This window comes from Phyllostomus hastatus, unplaced genomic scaffold, assembly GCF_019186645.2.
Source record: "Phyllostomus hastatus isolate PE091 unplaced genomic scaffold, TTU_PhHast_1.1 phas_contig_159, whole genome shotgun sequence".
Classification (NCBI taxonomy): Eukaryota; Metazoa; Chordata; class Mammalia; order Chiroptera; family Phyllostomidae; genus Phyllostomus; species Phyllostomus hastatus.
The window spans coordinates 5,225,788-5,245,694 of NW_025333640.1; the positions used below are offsets into that span (position 1 = coordinate 5,225,788).

General features: G+C 52.7%; 1 protein-coding gene across 3 annotated transcripts in view; it reads left to right on the plus strand.

The window, feature by feature from the left end:
* MIER2 (MIER family member 2) overlaps positions 1 to 16,698 on the plus strand; it is a 30,008-nt gene extending 13,310 nt beyond the window's left edge. For all 3 annotated transcript variants that reach the window (XM_045831803.1, XM_045831804.1, XM_045831802.1), the window contains exons 4-14: positions 3,072 to 3,197; positions 3,853 to 3,976; positions 4,469 to 4,560; positions 4,963 to 5,032; positions 10,675 to 10,826; positions 11,536 to 11,617; positions 11,702 to 11,796; positions 13,531 to 13,655; positions 13,776 to 13,903; positions 14,830 to 15,271; positions 15,668 to 16,698. In XM_045831803.1, coding sequence (XP_045687759.1) covers positions 3,072 to 3,197; positions 3,853 to 3,976; positions 4,469 to 4,560; positions 4,963 to 5,032; positions 10,675 to 10,826; positions 11,536 to 11,617; positions 11,702 to 11,796; positions 13,531 to 13,655; positions 13,776 to 13,903; positions 14,830 to 15,271; positions 15,668 to 15,689 — 1,458 coding nt within the window. In that variant the 3' untranslated portion in view covers positions 15,690 to 16,698. The remainder of the gene's footprint in view (positions 1 to 3,071; positions 3,198 to 3,852; positions 3,977 to 4,468; positions 4,561 to 4,962; positions 5,033 to 10,674; positions 10,827 to 11,535; positions 11,618 to 11,701; positions 11,797 to 13,530; positions 13,656 to 13,775; positions 13,904 to 14,829; positions 15,272 to 15,667) is intronic.
* Positions 16,699 to 19,907: the final 3,209 nt, after the last annotated feature.

The following is a 19,907-nucleotide window of genomic DNA, read 5'->3' on the forward strand; positions in this document are numbered from 1 at the left end:
AGAATCTAGCTGGCATTGTTATGTGTTCTTCTGATTGAAGTGTGAATCTGGCCTCATACAGATCTATTGTGGAAAAAAGGGTGGCGTATTTAACAACCTTTTCAGAGAGTTGCCATTATTCTTTCATTCTAGACCAAAATTCAGCAACTAGTCATTTTATAAAGGGTGATTACCCAGTGGATTCTGTAGCCACATCTAGTGAGCTTCCTGTACTTGGTTACATTGCAGTCCAATGGTCTTGAACTTGGTGTGGATCTTAACCCAGGTGTGAGCTTGTCACCTCTACACTGGTGACATGTTTGCAAAACCCTGGTTCCTCAACATCTTCCACATGTTGACAGAGTTCACAATATAAAATCTAAAAACACACATTTGTCAATCTCATAGACTGGGGGCACTTACCCACCAGGCATTTATTTTGTCACAGTTCTGGAGGCCGAAAGTCCCAGATCAAGGTCTTTTAGAACTGTTTGTGGAGAGCTCCCTTCCTGGTGTGCAGATGCTGCCTTTTTATGGGGTCTTTATATGGAGGGGAGAGAGCTGCCTTATTGAATCAGAGATCGGGTCTCTACCCTCATGACCCATTAAACGCCCATTTCCAAATACAGGCAGTCAGGTTGGGGATTAGGGACCCAACATATGAATTTGGAGGGGCATATAAACATTTAGTCTATAAGAGACAACATCAACCCTGATCTTACCAGATGTCTTTTAAGTATTGGGATTGATTGATTGATTGATTGATTTTAGGGACTAACCACAGGGCATTTGTTTAGATGCGTGTGATGGATCACTTGGTGCCAATTTGGTCTGATGACCAAAACAAATGTCTTCAAAAAAGAAAAAGCAATGTAAAAAAGTTCAACATGAATTTATAACTTCTTAAAACTCTCAAACATAAATCAGCTAATTAATACTTAGGTCTGTATTTTCTTAAAAAACAAGAAAAAAAAGACTGTAATATCCTATGTAAAACAGCAAGCCATCCATTTTGTGTTACCTTACCAGAGGCTGTGAAATCTTAGCAAGTTCACATTGTCAGATTCTTGTTTCCCAAAATTAGAATTGCTTGCTTAAAAGCTTGTTTTACCCTCACAGCAACCACAGTCAGTCATGTCTTTGAAAGTAACCAGCCACTTATTTCATGTCTGAGACAATGTCTGCCTGGTTACCTGCTGACACTGGTTTTCTGCCCACCATTTTTTAAAAAAATGTATCGATTCATTTCAGGTGGGGCAGTAGGAGAGAGGGATATGTCGATTTTTGCTGTTCCACTTAGTCATTCATTCATTGGTTGTTTTTGGTGTGTGCCCTGACTAGGGATCGAACCTGCAACTTTGGCATATGGGGACAACACTCGCATCAGCTGAGCCACTTGGCCAGGGTTGCCCGCCATTTTATTTAAGATGGTGCTGCGTGATGGAGGCGGCTTGCTCACCTCACAACTTCACAGTTACCAGTGCGCTTCTTCACAGTCACCACCTCACTTTGGGATGTGGCTAGCACTTCCTACATGCTTCCCATTTCCTCACACAGAAAATTAAAATGACATCTGCACAGGATGTAAGTTAAAATCCATCATCTTATGCAGGATATTCTTAAGTGAAACAGGCATTTTTTAAAAACTGAGTGTGGCCCTGCCTGGTGTGGCTCAGGGGATTGAGTGCCGGCCTGTGAACCAAAGGGTCGCCTGTTGGATTCCCCATTGGGGCACATGCCTGGGTTTCAGGCCAGGTCCCCAGTGGAGGGCGCATGAAAGGCAGCCACACACTGATGTATCGCTCCCTCTCTTTCTCCCTCCCTTCCCCTCTCTAAAAATAAATAAATAAAATCTAAAAAAACCCCCAAACGGTGTGTCTGCAAGGAATGTGCATTGGGGACTCACGCACTTTGTGCTCCTGCCTCCAACAGAGGGCGCTGTCCATGGACCGCTGACTGCTCCATTAGTGCAAGTGCCAGTGTAGTGGAAGACTATATGGCATCAGTGTTGTGAAAGTCCCAGGGAACCCAGGCATCTTTGGGCCACTGTGTGAACCCCTCCAACAAATGCATGATTAGAAACCGTGATGGACAAAATGAATGTTTTCAGTCCTGTGTCCTGTGAGAACTTGGTTGGGAGGAGGGATGATGCCCCTTGAGAGGAAGGGCTGGAAGGAGGCTGTTCAGTCTTCTACAGCAATGGAAGTCCCCGCATGAGGGCAGGAGTTGGGGGAGGGGTGGCAGATGCTGGCTCCTGAGAGAGTGCTTAAGAGGCTAGAGGATGACGGTGACCCTGGGGTTAGGACAGAGTATGGTCAGAAGGCACTGGTCTCAGAGGAGCGGAGGCTCACAGGAGGGTGAGAAACAGTGATTTGAAAGCAGTGTTGCAGAGGAAGGCAGTGGTAGTTTTTGTCTCATCCTTCCCAGTAATGAAATACCTTATTTCCATTTCTGGTCTGTTGGATGGGTTCGAAGTGTCAAAACAATGTGAGTAGTTCTGGTGTTCCCAGTCCTGCCTTTCTGTTCTGAGAGTGACAGGGTTGCTCTGGCCATGTGTTGTGCCAGCCAGTGCTCACAGCACCTCTGCTACAACGACAGAGCACCCGTCTCTTTATTCAGTGAACTGAGGGCTTTGTGAAATCAGGTGGGCATTAGATTTTACCAGATGCCTTTTTCCACATTTATCCGGTCATAGGTCTTTGCTCTCCTGATATAGTGATGTCATGAGTTGTGGTAGATTTCCAGATAGCACACCATCCTTGCTTTCCTGGAATCAAGCCTGTACCAGTTTGAGTAGGGAAGCTATTCTGGGCAGTGCAGCGTGGCCTGAGAGCCAGTCCTGGCTCCACCCCTCAAGGCTGGTGACCCTGGGCACATACCTGACCTCTCCGGGCTCTGGTGTCTCATTTGTGCCTCTCCTGGGGCTCATAAGGGAGTCATTGGGTCAAGGACTGGGCTTGGGGTCAGGCTGGGGTGAGTTGCTGTGAATGTGACAAACTGGCCCTGGTTGTGGCAGATGGGGCTCAGACAGAAGGAGGGGGGAACAGAACCCCTAAAACAGTCCCTCCTGACAGAGCCCTGTCCCCTCTCAGAGCAGTGACATGCCCCTTGACGAGCTGCTTGCTCTCTATGGCTATGAGACATCAGATCCCATCTCAGAACGGGACAGTGAGGGCAGCGATGCCACAACCAACCTCCCGGACATGACTCTGGACAAGGTGAGAGGGGTCTGTCCCTGGAAGTGGTGGGAGGATTTAGGGAGGCCAGGCATGAAGGCCTTGGAAAAGCAGACGTGCTTTCAGTAAGTGTAAGGCCTGGACAACTTCATAGAGGGCCCTACTCTCTTGTTCCTGAGTCATAGCTGATGCAGCCGCCTGTGGCCACCCACCCAGCATTAGCGTGGCCACGGGGAGGGCTGAGACAGAGAGACCCTGGCTACTGGCCGAAGGAGGGGCAGAGTGGAACCTGTCCTGGAGAAACATGGCTGGGAAGGAGAAGAACCAGGGAGGTCCTGACCCCTGGGGTCCTGCCTGGGTCAGAGGTAGTGCCAGGAGGAGGGCTTTATTGCCAAAGTTGAAAACCAAATGCAGAAGAAGAGAGAGCAGTGACTGGGGGCTCTGACTGTCCCTAGCCAGGTATAGGTGATGTCCTTTTCCATGCTGCAGGGGTGTGGGCTTGGGGACCACATGTATCCATGCTGGCGCCCTGGCTGCCCTGCTCTGGTGCGTGGTCTCCTCATCTGCAAAGTGGGAAGAACTGGAGCCCTTGCAGCTCCCAGAGGGAGGTCCATCAAGTTAGTGTCACTGTTATTGTTAGTGTTATCTTAAGCTTGTCAAACAGACTGCAAAAATGTTCTTTACTTTTTGTTAAAAGGAACAAATAGCGAAGGATTTGCTTTCAGGGGAAGAAGAAGAAGAGACACAGTCCTCTGCTGATGACCTCACCCCCTCCGTGACCTCCCACGAGACCTCCGACCTTTTCCCTAGCCAGAATGGATGTAGGTGTCCTGCCTGCTCCTCAGCTTGGGCTGGGTCGAGCAAGGCTCTAATGATGCAGACGGAGGGGCCCTGGGCTGTTTGGGGGGCAAAGAACTCAGGCATTAATGCCTCAGGGGTGTCCTGTTCTCCATCCGAGCCTCTTTGGGGTTCCCATCTCTCTGGCCTGTGAGCTGAGACTGAGTGGCTTTGGTTTACACGAGGAGGGAATGTGTTGGTTCCTGCAGCCGTCAGATATGGGGAGTGTCCTGGCAGCGTGAGGTGGTTGGGGCCCCAGGGCCCACGATCAGCACATTTCCTCTCCTTTGTCCATTGCGAACCTATCATCTGGCCAGGGCCTGGGACACGCTTCTTGTCAGGAGTGGCATAGTAGGGGGCGGGGGGTGGTCAGGTGGGTGTAGAGGGGGCTGCAGCAGTGAAGACCCTGGGATCCACTAGCCTGGGGGGCCACCCAGTGCCACAGATGTGTCTTACCTGCTCCCCTTTTCCCAAAGCCCACTTCCTGACTGGCACAGACAAGGAGCTGGGCTCTTCCACCTCGTCTGACAATGAGGAGGACCCTCTTCCTTCCAACAAGTGTAAGAAGGTGCGTGTCCCTCTACAGAGACAAGCGCGTGGCATCCGAGAGGTGGGCTGCACTGGGACTTGACTGTGGTGTCAGGACCTCGAGCCTGTGCTGCTGCGGCATCAGCTGACCCAGGGATGTGGCCCCAAGGCCCTGTCCTGGTGTTCAGGGCTAGCCATCAGGACACCAGGTCCTCAGGCCTCGCCCCCTTGTCACATGACTGGCTAGACTGAACAGACAGGCAAGTAGGTGGAGACATGCAGTTGCTCACATGCCCACATATCCCCAGGTCTCTGCCTCCCATTCTCAGACCATAGGACTTGGTACCTGCAGGAAGATTGCACAGATTGACGCCGCTCTGGGCTCTGGGGCATGGCTGGGCCTCGCATCTGCCCTGACTTTCCTGGGCCTTTGCCTTTGCAGGAGATCATGGTTGGGCCTCAGTTCCAAGCTGACCTCAGCAACCTGCACTTGAATCGCCTCGGTGAGAAGAGTAAGTGGGGCCTGGATCATGGTGGGGACAGAGGGGAGAAGATATGAAAACTCCACTCCAGACAAGAAGGAACTTGTTGCACATCCAGCCATAGCCACTTCCCAGATCCTCAAGGGAATCTGAGGGACTCAGCCTGGGTCGGGTGCTGCCCTGCACCAGCTATGGGCAGCAGGTTTGCAGGGCGCTCTGTGGGTGGGAGGAAGCAGGGAGACTTGCCTCTTGCCCAGGGTGCTGCACCTGTCCTCTGGGCATTCATGTTCTTCCCTGCTTAGCCCTCAGACCTTTTCCTTACGTCGTCTGTGTCCTGTGCCAGAGTCTTCTAGAAGCCTGTGTCCTTCTCCATGCTCCGTCCTTCAGGGTACTCCCTGACCTGGACTTGATTCGTGTGCCGACCCCCTACCATGTGTACTGGCCCCTGTTCTTTGAGATAGGAATTGTTGCCTCCATTTAGAGGTGAAGAAAGCAGTATGAAGTCATGTGCCTACTGAGTCTTGTTTTTGTTGCCCGAAAACCTCCTCAGGTCCTGGGCTGGTGCTCTTGGCCCAGGAGGCTTTTCCCAGATGACTCTGCAGCGGGGATTGGGGGTGGGGCAGGGCAGACAAGGAAGACAGGGACCCTGAGTAAAGAGTAAGTCCTCCTGGGGCCAGAGGCTAGGACATGGGTGTGATGGGATGTACTTGCTCTGTTGTGAGCAGTTTGGACAAAGGGTGGGACGTAGGAAAGTCCTAGCTGGGCTGGGTCCCAAGAGACAGTCCTGGAACCCTCTCTCAGAGAGAGGCATCTGTGCACGCACCTTAGCTACACCCCCAGAGGGGCTGGAGCCTGTACCAGTCTTGGTCTGGAGCCCAGCCATGAGGTCTGTCCTTCTGTCCTCTCCCCCAAGCCAGCCCTGCATGGAGCAGCTCTTTGGTACTATAGGGGTGGGAGTTGGCCTCTCACTCATGTCACACTGTGAGATTAGATCCCCCGTGTGGCGGATGCATCTTGTATACTGTGGTGTCACGTTCCCTGTATGAATGTGCTATTGCTACATTGGTCATCCCTTCTATTGAGCGATATTGCAGTCGTTTGCAATTGTGGTTATGCACGTCCTCAGGTGTGTCTTAGTGGATAGATGGCTGGGAGGCATCTGGTGGCCTACGTTAGGTCTGTGGGTATTGCTTAGGGGGTCCTGCCAGCAGCATGCAGGGCCCCAGTGCTCCGTATCCTCAGCAACACTGGATATGGTCTGTCTGACTGATCTTAGCCCTTCGGTTGGGTTGAGTGGTGTCTCATAGTGGCTTTTATTTGCATTTCTCTGGTGAGTAATAATATCTCTACTGGTGGATATCTCTACTCAGCTATCTCTTGTGAAGTGCCTGCTCAATGCCCCACCCCCCATCCTCACCGGAGGACATTTTTTCATGGCTTTTAGAAGGAGAGAGACAGACAGGTGCTGATGTGAGAGAGAAACATCAGGCAGTTACCTCCTGTACACACCCTGACGGGGGACAGAGTCTATAACCTAGGTATGTGCCCTGATGGGGAATTGGACTCACAACCTTTTGGTGTACAGGATGATGCTCCAACCAACTGAGCCACCTGGTCAGGGCTCCCCATTTTTAAATTGGGTGGTCTTTCTTACTTGTGGGGTTCTACCTGTGTTCTGGATACAAGTCCTGTGTGGGCGCCATGCACTGCCCACTTCCTCCCAAAGTCCAGCTTACCGGTCTGCATTTTAACCCGCTGTGGAGGCTGTCGAAGGAGCCTACAGGTCTGGAGATAAACTCCTTTGTTTTCTCTATTTCATTTAAGGCTGTGATGTGACTTAATTTGGTTTTTGTATTGTGGTTGGGGGTTGGGGTGTGGATCCGCTTTTGCCCCATGTGAGTGTTCACTTGTTCTGGCACCACATACTGAAAGGCATCCTTCCTCCACTGAACCGAGGTGGTGCCTGTATGGCAAGCCCGCCGCTGGTGGTGCATGGGCTGTTTCTGGGCTTCTGCTTCCACAGCGTCTGGACGAGTGCAGGGCCTTCAGCCTCGAAGTATCACAGCACATCCATGTAAGCTTGTAGATTACCTTGTTTGTTGCCGTGACCCTGCCTGTCATGTCTACTTTGTGATTGTCCTTGCCAGGCTTTGGGGTCATGTGTGTTGCTTTGGGGTCATGTATGGCAAGTGCCTTTTACTAACATCTGGGAGAATTTGTGTGAGATTGTTACCGTTTCTTGTTTACATGTTTGGAAGAGTTTCTCAGTGAAGCTCTCTGGGCCTGGTGTTTACTTTGGCTTCATGTTTTTGGAAGATTTTTAATTATAAATTCAGTATATTTAATAATAGAGTTCTAAGTTGCATTTTTGAGGTGTTTATCACATTAATAAGTTGCTAATTTTATTGTAAAAAAGATCATAATGTCCCTTTATCTTCCTAATATCTGTAGAGTCTAGAGTGATGTCCCACTTTGAGTCCCGATATTGATGTTTTGCATTTTCTCCTTTTTAGTCCTCATTGATCAGTCTTGTTAGGGGTTTGTTACTTTTATTACCCTTTACAAGGAACTAACTTTTGGCTTATTGATTTTTCTCTGTTGTCTGATTGCTATTTAATTGATTTTACTTTTATCTTCATTTCTTTCCTCCTAGTTTATTTCATTTTGGTTTGGCATTCTTTCGTTCACTTTGTGGTAACTTCTCTGACTTAGAAGCATTCTGTTTAATTTCCAGGTGTTGGGGAGTTCTTGTTATCCTAACTGTTACTGATTTCTAGTTGAATTCCAGAGAATATACTCTGTGGTTTTAGTCCTTTGAAATTAGCCTTGTTTTATGACCAGTGTTTAGTGTATTTTGTAAATGCCGCTTTCTGTGTTTTCATATTTCAGGTTGTGTTTTCTGTAAATAGTGTATTTTTCTACCTAACTTTTTATCCAGTCTCATACTCCTTTGCCTTTTAATAGAGAGTACGTAGCCCCGTTCCATTTTGGGCTGTTTTTCTTGTAGTTGTGAAAACAGTTGGGATAGGTCACCATGTTTTGTTTTCTCCTTGTTTCATGCATTCTTTTTTCCTTTATTTTCTCTTGTCTACTTAAAATGTTTTTTTTTTTATCCTCACCCAGCGACACACTGGTTGATGTTAGAGAGAGGAGACGGGAAGGAGAAAGAGAGGGAAATGCTGGTGTGAGGGAGAAATATCCATTGGTGGTTTCTTGTGTGCGTCCCAAACGGGGACCGAACCCACGACCTTTCGTTTTACGGAATGATGCTCCAACCAACTGAGCCACGCTGGCCAGGGCTTGTCTTCATTTTGATTAATTAAGTAGTTTTATTCTATTTTTTCCTCCTCTTTGAGATAATAAGTTTTAATTTTCATATTACCTCCTCAGTGATTATCCTAGTTTAGATCAGTGATTTTCAGGTCCACCCATGTGCCACGAGAAGTTTTACAGCATGCAGTACCTGACTGGTTAATCAGGAACACTGACCTCTTTTCCCTTAGATTGTCAAGTGAAAAAACGACAGTTGTCCTGGCTGGGTGGCTCAGTTGGTTGGAATGTTGTGCCGTGCACCGAACGTGTGCGGGCTTGATCTCCGGTCAGGGCTCATACGTGTGTTGTGTTTGACCCCGGGGCTGGGCGCGTATGGGAAGCAACCGATTGATGTTTCTCTCTCACATTGATGTTTTTCTCTTTCTCTCTCCCTTCTTCTCTCTTTAAAATCAATAAATACATATTCTCAAGTGAGGATTGTAAAAAAGACAGCCAACACAATAATAGCCATCTAGTGTGAGTGAATCAAGATTATACCTATTTTTTTTGTCAGATGACAAAGAAATACATTTTTTGGTGTGCCACAGAATTTTGGTAATTAGTTTGTGTGTGCCGCGAGATGAAAAAGGTTGGAAATCACCGCTTTAGATAAGCGCGTCCTAGTCTCTGCACCTCCTGTCCACGCGCTCCTGCTGCCTCCTGTGCTGCAGGGTCTGCGGGTGCCACGGTGGCGGTGCTGTGCTGTGGGCGGGACGGTCCCCAGTTCAGGCACAGCCGCCTGGACGGTGTTGTCCACTCCCTCCAGCTTCCATTTAGGATCGCTTCCTTCTGCCTGAAGAACTTGCTCTTTACAGTTTCTGGTGATGTTGATGAATTCTTTCAGCTTTTGGTTGCCTGGAAAGTCCTAACCTTGATTTCACTTTTGAAGAGTATTTTTATGGGTCTGGATTCTAGATTTGCCAGCTGTTTTCTTCTTACGTGTAAACCATTTCATTCCATTGTCTTTGGCATCTGTTGTTTCTGCAAAAAAGTCAGATGTCTGTCTTACTGTTTCTGTTGAAATTCTTGTTCACTGTTTCCCTGCAGGCTGATTACATTTTTCTTTAGTCTTCTAGCATTTTGCCCAGATTTGCCCAGGTTTTCGTTGTGTCTGTCCTGAGTTTCTTGGGTGTGTAGTTTTGTACCATGTGTCAGTTTGGAGACTTCCTGGCTGTTGTCTCTTCAGATTTCCTCCTGCCCATTCTTCGTTCGTTTCTTCCGTCTCTCAGTTACACACGTGACTGTCTTCTGCCTCCCCTGTGTTCTCGCTAAATTCAGTTTGGTTCCTTCTCTTTGATTTTTATTGAATTCTTTTTGATTTTACTAATCATGTCTTCTGCTATGTCCAGGCTGCTGTAGGGTTGTTCAGTGGGTTCATAAATTCACAAGTGGTATTTTCCAGTCCTGGAAAATTCATGTGATTCTTTGAAGTCCTGTCTGTTAATTCTGGTTTTCAGCCATTAGTGGATTTACTTCTGTTGTTCCACAGTTTTTCTGTCACATTCACACACTCGGTAGATGGAGGGTTAAGGTTATGGGATGATGTTTTTCCCCAGAGAGGGGCCTCTTGTCCTCTCAGGCTGGCCACTCTGGTCCAGGCTGGACTTGCGTCAGTGTGGAGGGGTAGCTCCAGGCCCACAGGGGCTTTCGCACCAGGCGAGGCCACTGCCCCTGTGGTTTTTGGCACCAACCCAAGAGTTGTTTGTTCCCAGGCAGTTTTTCAGCCAGAAGGATTCCAGTGTAGGAGCTGTTTTCCCAAGTGTGTTTTTCTCTTTCTGGCCATTGCATTGGGTTGTTTGTTTGTATTGTTTGCTTTTCAGTCTTTGTGCCTCCCGCGATAATTAAGAGGTGCTGGCTCTGGGGGCTTCCCGGACCTGGCCCTGAGCGCTGCCTTCAGTCTCTTCCTCATTGCGTGCCTCCCCGGCTGGAGGCTGCCGTCCCTGCAGCTGTGGGGCAGGACTCCCCTTCCCTGAGCGAAGTACATTCGTATGTGGCTGGCACAGTGCTCTGGTTAGAGTGGCTGTGGCTTAAGCCAGACCACTGGGACCCAGGTCTCACTGCCGGTAACAGGTCCAGGCTCTTCGCTCTGCTTCCTCAGGACTCTTTTTCAAGGCTTGTAAACTGTGCAAATGGGTTCATCCTCCCTGAACCCATTACCCACAACTCCCTCCCCAAAGGCCATGTTCAGAAGTCCCTCTTTCCTCAGCCAGGCCAGTTGCCACCTCCTCCAGGTGGTAGCTATTCTTTGGAGGTGCTGTGGTGGCCAGCCTGGTGGGTGCCTGTGGGAGGGAGCATGTGCTCTTCGAGGTGTGGGTGTGGGCCACGTGCCCACAGCTGACCCTGGCCGCCCTTCTGAACAGTCTATGAGAACGAAGACCAGCTGCTATGGGACCCCAACATCCTCCCTGAGAGGGAGGTGGAGGAGTTCTTGTACCGGGCAGTCAAGCGGAGATGGCACGAGACGGCTGGGTCTCAGCTCCCGGAGGGAGAAACAGTGAAAGATAGCGAGCAGGTAGGCAGTGTGCTGGGTGGTACAATACCCCCAAATCCCTACTCTGGTGGTGGTGTACACAACCCCCGACCTCACCCCCCCGTGGTGGTGCAAACACCCCTATATCCCTGCCCCGATGGTGGTAGAAGCACCCTCACATCCCAGCCCTGACGGTGGAGTAAGTGCACCCTGATGTCCCATCCTGATGGTGGTGTGAACACACTCGTGTTCACGCCCCTGCGGTCCTGTGAACACCCCCATATCCCTGTCTCGAAGGCGGCGAACATGCCTCCCATGTCTCCATCCCGATGGTGAGGTAAACGCCCCCTGCTGTCCTCACTCCGACGGTATGAATGCTCTCGATAGCCCTGCCCCGACAGCGACGCAGACGACCCCGACAGTCCCACCGCGATGGGGTAAATGCCTCTGATGTCCCCACCCCAATGGTGGTGTGAACGGCGGTGTTGTAAATACTCCCCACATCCGTACCCCGATGGCGGTATGATGCCCCCACATCCCCTCTCTGATGGCCGGGCAAACGCCCCCAATACCCTTGTCCTGATGGCGGTGTGATGGGCTCCATATCCCTGCCCCGATGGCAGGGTTAAACACCACCCATACCCCCCGACTGATGGTGAGGTACATGCCCCCCATCTCCCTGCCCCGAGAGTGAAGTGAATCCTGCTATTGCTGCTGGTGAGCAGGTGGGAAGAGGCTTTTGCTCCCCCAGGCGCTGTATGAGCTGGTGAAATGCAGTTTTAATGTGGAGGAGGCTCTGCGGAGACTACGGTTCAACGTGAAGGTGATCCGAGGTGAGCTCCCCACCGGTCCGCCCCACCCTTGCTGGCTGTCCTGGTCTGGGCACTGCTGATGCGGCTGGCTTCTCCTGTCTGTAGACGGGCTCTGTGCTTGGAGTGAGGAGGAGTGCAGGAACTTCGAGCATGGCTTCCGCGTGCACGGGAAGAACTTCCACCTGATCCAGGCCAACAAGGTGAGGACACGGCTGCACCATGGCCTCTTTGGAGCTGGGAAGGTCTTACGAGCCTGAGCACATGGCACCCTATACCCCACAGCATGAGGTCACAGCTCCCCTCACCAGGTTCCTGTGGCTCCTCTGAGCCGAGGGCTAAAGCTCTGGTTTCTGCCTTTCACCCTCACGTGCCTGTTGTCTCACTCTGGCCTGTGCCAGGCCACTTTCTTCCCCCAAAGAAGGCTCCAACATGGGAAACAGTTGGCCTAAAGGTGAATTGTAGGAGTCATGCCTGTATTCACCATCCACCCTCAGCCCGTAGCCATGGGGGTCATAGGTCTCCTAGGTCGATCAAATTGAGGAAATAGGTCTCCCCTGCCACCTGTGGCAACTGCTCATGACCGGAGGGGCTGCTGGTGCCAGGTCCCTGCCCTACCCTAGGCTTGAGTCCATCTTCCCCTGGACCTGAGTCCCCTGTCTTTCTTAGACCTCAGTCACTCTCCCCCGATGTCTGGCTGGATGTGCTCCATGACTCTGTCTCAGAGCCCGAACTTCCCTTTGTCTTTCTCATCTCAGCTCCCCCGCCTCCCCCCTTCTCCCAGTGCTTTTTCTGCCCATCTGGGGAAGCAGCCCTTGCCCCTTCCGGCTACTCATGGTGACACAGCATGTGGAAAAGCAGGGCCTAGTGAAACCTAACTCACGTTTGGGGCCTCTGTCCTCTCTTTGGAGGTTGGACTCAATGAGATGCCTCTGCTGGGCCGCCGTAGGGACAGGCCTGTGCTCAGCTGACCTTCCCAGTGTTGTTCCAGGCAGCACGAGATCCTCCAGGTGGATCAGCTCCTGCTGGCCTGATGCGGCACGCTGTTCACTGCATTTCCACTGCAGCCGAGGCTGCTTCTGTGAGCAGAACTTCATGTGTTGTCTTCCACACGCCGCCCTTCATTCCCATTCGGACCCCTGATGCAGAAGGGGTCACTGGGAAGAGGAGACAGCTTGTGTTCGCTGGGCCTGTCCGCCTGGTTCCCCAGCCTCACGGGGCTCTGGTGTCTGTCCCTCATCCTGGGGAGCAGCAGTGGTTCTCACACGCTGTAGCTGCAGCGCAGCTGCGGCCTTGCTGTGGGGGCTTCTCCAAATGAAGATTCCCCAAGAGGTGTTGCCGGGGGCATCTAGGCCCATGCTGGACCTTTGTTCACACTGTGTTGCCCTTATTTTGGGGGCGCTTGTGTGTGCGATCTGAGTCTGGGGTTCGTGATGGCATCTCCTGTGCTCAGGGATGGCTCCCCCTTGGGGTGCTAATGATGTTCCCAGGGGAAAGCAGGCTTAGCCAGGTTGCAGTCCACGCTCTCTGAGTGGGGGCTCTGTGCCTGGCACCCGCACTGCTCGTTCCCCTCTACTGGGCCTGGCATGAACGGGGAATGAGGTGGACACTGCAGTCCTTGGGAGCCTGGAGAGGTCTGGGGTGAGGGCGGTGGGCACTGGACACGTGGACCCAGAGTGAAGAAGAATGGGGGTCCCATGCCAGCAGGTGGGGGATCTCTCTGAGATTGGGGTGCCATCATGTTTAGGTCAAAGGGATGAACCCTAGACATGGAGGTGGCCTGTGGGCCTTAGATGGAGGCTGGAGGTGGATGCAGAGGACATGGGGGTACAGGCAGGGTCTTTGAGAGCCACAGTTGCCGTGACCTGTTGCCACTATCCTGGGAAGTGGAGGTGGCTGGGCATGTGGGGCCCAGATGACACTGCGCTGCCCCTCAGGTGCGTACGAGGTCTGTGGGCGAGTGCGTGGAGTACTACTACCTGTGGAAGAAGTCAGAGCGCTACGACTACTTCTCCCAGCAGACACGGCTGGGACGGAGGAAGTATGGCCCGTCGGGAACCACGTACGTGCAGCGAGCTTCCAGCAGGCCCTGGGGGCAGGGGAGCACCGGGAGTCCCGGGGAGCACCTCCTACCTGAGGTGCCTGTCTTCCTGCAGCCCTCCATGTCGCCCTCTTTTCTCAGGGACACAGACCAGGACCTAGATAGCAGTGACCCTGATGGCCTTGCCCGTCCTCGCTCCTCACCACCCCTGCCCCCTGCCGCTGACAGCCTAGGCCCTGAGCAGGACCCCGTGGCACGGATGCACATGGGTAAGAATGTAGAGTAGGCCCTACCCTTGGGGGCCCTCTCGTAACTAGCACCCTGACCTGTGTCAGTGGACACTAAGGAGCAGGTGTTTGGGAGCCACTGTCACTCCACTCCATGAGGTGTCACACACATGAGATGCCATAGGGGCTTTCCACATGGAGGGAACCGTGTGTGTCCTGCAGCCCAAAGTAGGGGCTCCTCTCTGGGTGCCAGGTGTCTGGGGGGCCCCCTTTTGGCCCCAGGTCAGGGGGCTTCTTTCTGGGCCCTGATGGTGACTGCTTAGCTCCAGCCACCATGCGGGAGAACTGGGAGTGCCTGAGCCCTCCCGGTGACCCAGCCCAGGGCCACGCCAGAGCAAAGCAGGCCTGGTTCGCGATTTCAGTTTCTGAAGGTGACCACGGAAGGAAGGACGAGGTTCTTCATTCTCTAGGTCTGCGGGACTCTGGTTTATATTACCCCCAGTTCCAGAATGTGGTTGGCTTTGTGGTTTGCCTAGAAGGACACCCACAGCTAACCGTCCAAAGTTGCCTGCCGTGCCTCTGAGTGCAGAGTCCCAGAGGTCCCACGCTTGCCCCGACTGTGCAATGCACTTAAGCATCATTTTGTCATTTTGAATCTGGTGTGATCTGTCCTGAGAAGCAGGAGTCACAGCCTTTTGAGGCAGAGCCTTAGACTGGTTGCACAGTTGAGTATAAGTAGTTTCCTTGTGTTCATGTGCATTTTCTGCATTGGTGTGAAAACATTTGTGAAGAGGGGTCTGTAAGCTTTGCCATCCCCGACAGATTTGGCCAGAGCCTGCATAGGTTGTGGTGTCCAGGCAGAAGTGTGGCTTTAAGCGAGTGTGCCTTGTTGTCGGTCCTGGGAGGGGAGGGCTGGGCACCAGGTGTCGCTGGGGGCCTGGCCGCAGCTGTGTTCTCTCTCCCTGCAGAGCCACTGAGTGTGGACAGCATGGCTGGCAGTCTTGGTGAGCCTGAGGAGGGCTCCAACAGCCTCCCATCCTCGGAGCCAGGGCCCTGTCTGTTGCAACAGCTGGACGCTTCCCCCACTGTGCCCCTGCCCCAGCAGCCCCCGGCCCTGGACGAGCCGGCCTTCTGCCCCTCCGCTGCAGCGGCTTCAGAGCCCGGCGCCAGCTCGAGACTGCCTGTGGACTTGGCCCTGCCCACGGCCCTCCCCGAGGCCCTCCCTGAGGAGCTGCCCCTGGTCTCCAGCCACGTGGATATGGACGGAGAGCCTGAGGAGGCTGTGGCCCCTGCACAGGTGGCCTTGTCGGTCACTGAGTTTGGACTCATTGGCATTGGGGACGTGAATCCTTTCCTGGCTGCCCACCCAGCGTGCCCGGGCCCTGGGCTGCACTCGGAGCCCCTGTCACAGTGAGTGCAGCCCCCACCCTGGGGCCCCAGCCTCGGGCTGAACTGAGGAGGGTGGGAGGGGTCTGGCTTGAGGGCCTGCGGGTGGCACCGCCCTGTGGAGAAGGCTCTGTTTGTTTCTCTAGTTTTATTTTCTACTTTTAATTTGGCTTATTTATTTTTTGACTAGGTAATACATTCATATGGTTCAAAATCCAAAAAGGTACCAGTGGGGCCAGTGCGAGTCTCCTCTCACCCCCACCCCAACCAGCAGCCCTCCCAGGCTCACGTGAAAACACGGTCTGCTGGGGGAGCGAGGCTGGGGGCCACGCGTTTGGCCCTCAGTGCTCGAGCTGTGTGGCACATGGGACCGGACTGACCCTCTCTTGGTCTCTCTCTCGGTCTCTCCCCTCACTGCAGCTGTAACGTGATGACCTGTTGATTCCTGGCTACAGGCAGGTGTGCGTGGCCTAGACTGGACTTGAGGCCACTGTGGGGCCTGCCTCTGCCCGTCAGTCTTCCCGACCCTTTTCCTCGTGGGCCTCGGGTAACGCCTTCTCTGCTTCAGAACACTTCAAGGACTGGGGTGAGCAGTGGCAGGGCTACCAGCCCTGCCCCTCCCCACATGCAGACCGGCACCCTCAGGGCTGGGCACCACCGCCTGGCTCTAGGCTGCCACTCACCGTGGGACCCGTTGGGCAGCTGGGTGCAGAGGGCCGGGTCCCCTCTAGCCAGCGGAGGCCAGGAAAGGCATCCCTGCCTGTCAGGGGGAGACAGGGCAGGGTGATGCCCTCCCCCCACCAGCAGTCTCCACCCAGGGAGCCCCCAGCACTCTGCTTGGCTCTGTCTCCCCGCACCTAGCAGGGCCATGGGCTGCCCCAGCCCGGGGGGTCGGTGGGCAGCTGCTACTCGGTGCCAAACCCCACGGGGCACAGAGCCATATACCTCGACGTTGGCCCCGCCCCTCCCTTGACCTCACCCACTCTGTCCACTTCAGGAAAAGCCGCACTTTATGCCCATCTGCCTCCTCTCTCTATCTGCCCCAGGGCCTCTCAGCAGCCTTGTGCGGGCATGGGTTCCAAGAGACAGGTGGCTGACATCCCCCCTGTTGCCTGCAATGCCGAGGGGCCGGGTTCCAGCCTGTTCTCCTGACTGTGCAGGTCGTGTTTCTGTTGAAGCTCCCCAGCAAGATGGTTTGGGGTCCTGGTCCTTCTCTTCCCCCACCGCCCTTGTTTTATTTATGTTTCTGTTTACAAATTGGAGTGGGGTCCTCAGGGGGACAGGGCAGCTCTCCCTAGGCCCTGGGTGTCACCAGGAGAGTTTTGGCTCGAGCCCGTCTGCAGAGTTGGACTCGGCCTTTCCTGTCACCCCAACAAGGACCACACTGTGAAGTGACAACTGCCTTGAACCCCTTGCTGTTTTATTTATTAAACTTGATTTGAAACCCTTGATTTGATTTGATTGATTGATTGATTTTAAAGATTTTATTCATTTATTTTTAGAGAGAGGGGAAGGGAGGGAGAAAGAGTGGGAGAGAATCATCAGTGTGTGGTTGCCTCTCATGTGCCCCACACCGGGGACCTGGCCTGCAACCCAGGCTTGTGCCCTGACTGGGAATCGAACTAGTGACCCTTTGGTTCACAGGCTGGTGCTTAATCCACAGTCACATCAGCCAGGCCTGATTTGATTTATTAATTAAACTTGATTTGAAGCCTTGTAGTGGATTGGGCAGGATTCGAGGAGGTTCAGGGAAACCACAGGTCACCCGAGTCACATAGTCGCCGATAGGAGGGAGGTGGTGAATTAAATGGAGGGGACATTTAATCTGGAACCTGAAGGTGAATCACCCTGTTTCAGTGAGGGCCGTGTGAGTCAGGCCAAGGTTACCGCCAACACAGAGGAAGGCAGGGCCCTGAGTCCCAGGAAAGAGGTGGAGGGCGGGAGGGGAAGTAGCAGAGGGGCTAGGTGGGCAAGCCAGCAGGTTTAGTCCTGAAGCCCTTCAGGGGGTGAGCAGGGGCTGGGCCAAGATGTGAAATTTTCAAAGCTCCTTTAGTGGTTGTGTGGACAGGCTGGACAGGGGCACGGGGCACGCCTGGAAGGGAGGGGCCTGGGCCCAGGGAGTGGAGGCCAAGGCCAGATGGGTCGGGCCGGTTGTGTCCAGGTGTGTGGGAAAGTCAGGTGTCTCCCGGAATTTGGGGCTTAGTCCTTCAGAGCTGGTGTGGCAGCACTGGGAGCCGGGGCCCTTGGGGGTGGGATGCCAGGGACTATACAATGACTTTTAAAGCTCTTGCTCTACTGCATTCTGGTTTGCTCTGCTTCCGAGAAAGCTGCCATTGTCCTTATCTGTGTGTGTGTTTACTCTGACTGCTAAGATTTGTGCCTTTCTCCCTGGTTTTTTAAAATTTAGTTTGTCAGTTCACGTTCACTGTTTGTATTAGTTTCAGGTGTGTAGTATAACGGTTTTTCTCCCTGGTTTTGAACCATTTGGCGCGTAGCCTTTCCAGGCGGGCTCCCTTCACTTGGTGATGCGCACCTAAGGCCCCTCCTACATCTCGTGGCCCCATCACTCATTCTTTGTATCGCTGAGCAGCATTCCACCAGATGGACTCACCTGCCGAAGGAATTCTCGGCTGCTTTCAGGTTTGGGCACTTACAGATGAAGCTGCTGTGAACACTTACACAGGTTTTTGTTTGGACACAAGTTCTCAGCTCATTTGGGTAAATACCCAGGAGCTGAATCTTACAGTAAGAGTTTTTAGTTTTGTCAGAAACCACCAACTGTCTTCCAAAGAGCTGCCCCGTTGGGATTTCCACTGGTGGTAGCGGAGGGTCCCCGTGGCTCCTGTCCTTGCCGGCACTGTGTGTCATGCTTGCTTTGGGTGTCGCCTGTTCTGACAGGCGTGTGGTGGTACCTTCAGAGATGGGCCCTCATTTCTTCCCACAAATGTTCTTCACTCCCTCTCCCTGGCCAAAGAGATCCTCGAAGATTCCTCCTTCATTTTTGAAACACTTTTTCCTTTTTTTGGCAGGATCAGCATTTTAATGTTTTATTTATTTTTAGAGAGAGGGGAAGGGAGGGAGGAAGAAAGGGAGAAAAACATCAATGTGTGGTTGCCTCTCTCACGTGCCTCAACTGAGGACCTGGCCCGCAACCCAGGCCTGTTTCCTGACTGGGAATCAAACCGACGTCCACATACCCTGTGGAACAATGCCCAACCAACTGAGCCCCACTGGTCAGGGAGGGATCAGCATTTTAAGATGTTCCATTAGACTCCTGGTTTCTAATGAGAAAGCGGTCATTCTTGTGTTTTCCTAGACGAGGCCTCTCCTTTTTCTCTGTGATTTCCTTTCTGTCTGGACACCAGCAACTGAGTGTGATGTGCAAGGTGTAGATTTCCACATGGAGCTTCTTGGGCTTGAGGGTGGCCTTGCGTTGGTGTCAAGGCATCTTGGCTATCATTTCTTCAGATGTGTCTGCTGCTACCCCCTTCTCTCTTCTCCTTCTGGACCTCCTCTCAGCCACCCAGAGGTAAAGCCCTCCGTCTGGGAGACAGCTCCCAGTGTGGTCTTTCTGATCCCTGAGAGAAGTATAGAAAGGTGGGAGTATTGGCTGCCCTCAGATGGCACCTATTGTGTGCCAGGCAACCCACCAACCTGGCAAGCTTTTTTCTTCGCAATATTCCTTTTGGAAGCAAACTTGGAGTCTCTCAGGTTCTGCCGAGACAATGGGGTCATGAGAACTGATAACCTGAGCCCAGAATGTCACTTGCCTGGGAGCGGTCAGGCGCCACAGAGTTGGTGGGATCTCTAGGGTAGATGGGTAAGGCCCAGTACCTTCAGTCTCCTTCCAGCTGTGCCATCTGCAGGTGAGGGAGAAGCCATCCAGCCCTGGCTCCCAGCCCAGGCTCTGTCCCCTGAGCAGGCCTCGCTGGTTCAGTTTCTCTGTAGAGGACCAGGTGTGAAAACTTGAAGTGTGGGAGACCCCAGCTAGCAAGTATAGAAGCCCTGACCCCAATCCTAACACTAATCCTAATTCCTGTATTTTAATCCTGACCCTGCCTGGATATTTTAAGAACAGGATGAGATTGAGGTCAGTGGGGAGGGGCCAATGGGCACAGCAGCTCCAGCCTCCTGCCCTCTGTCCAGCCACTCTCCTGGCTCAATGGATCAGGCTACACTCTCCCACCCAAGGCCTCTGCCTGCAGGAGCCTTGCCCTGGAGACTCGCCTGGGTCTGACCTTGCAGCACCCACCCAGGTTGTCTCCACCAGCATGCCCTGCTTGGGCAGGTGCCCCACCCACAGCTTACCCCCATCCTCGCAGCAGACAGTAGGTATTCAATAAAGAACCCTGAATTTTCTTGATCTAATGCAATGCTGAATCTCTACATTACCTAAAAGTGTTGGGCTGTCAACACCCAGAGTGCGGTAGTCAGTCACCCCATTAAAGTGAGATTAAAGTTTAAAAAAAATTGCGGTAATAATAATGGTACCAGCTAACATTTGTGTAACATTTTTTGCCAGGCTTCAGTATTTTGTCAGGTAATTCTCACAACACCCCTAATTCAATTTCTGTTGCATGAATGAATGAACGAACGACAGGAATTAGAGCCTCCGGCGTCCTTTCCCTGGGGCCCACCCCCTGTGAGTGGCAGCAGGAGT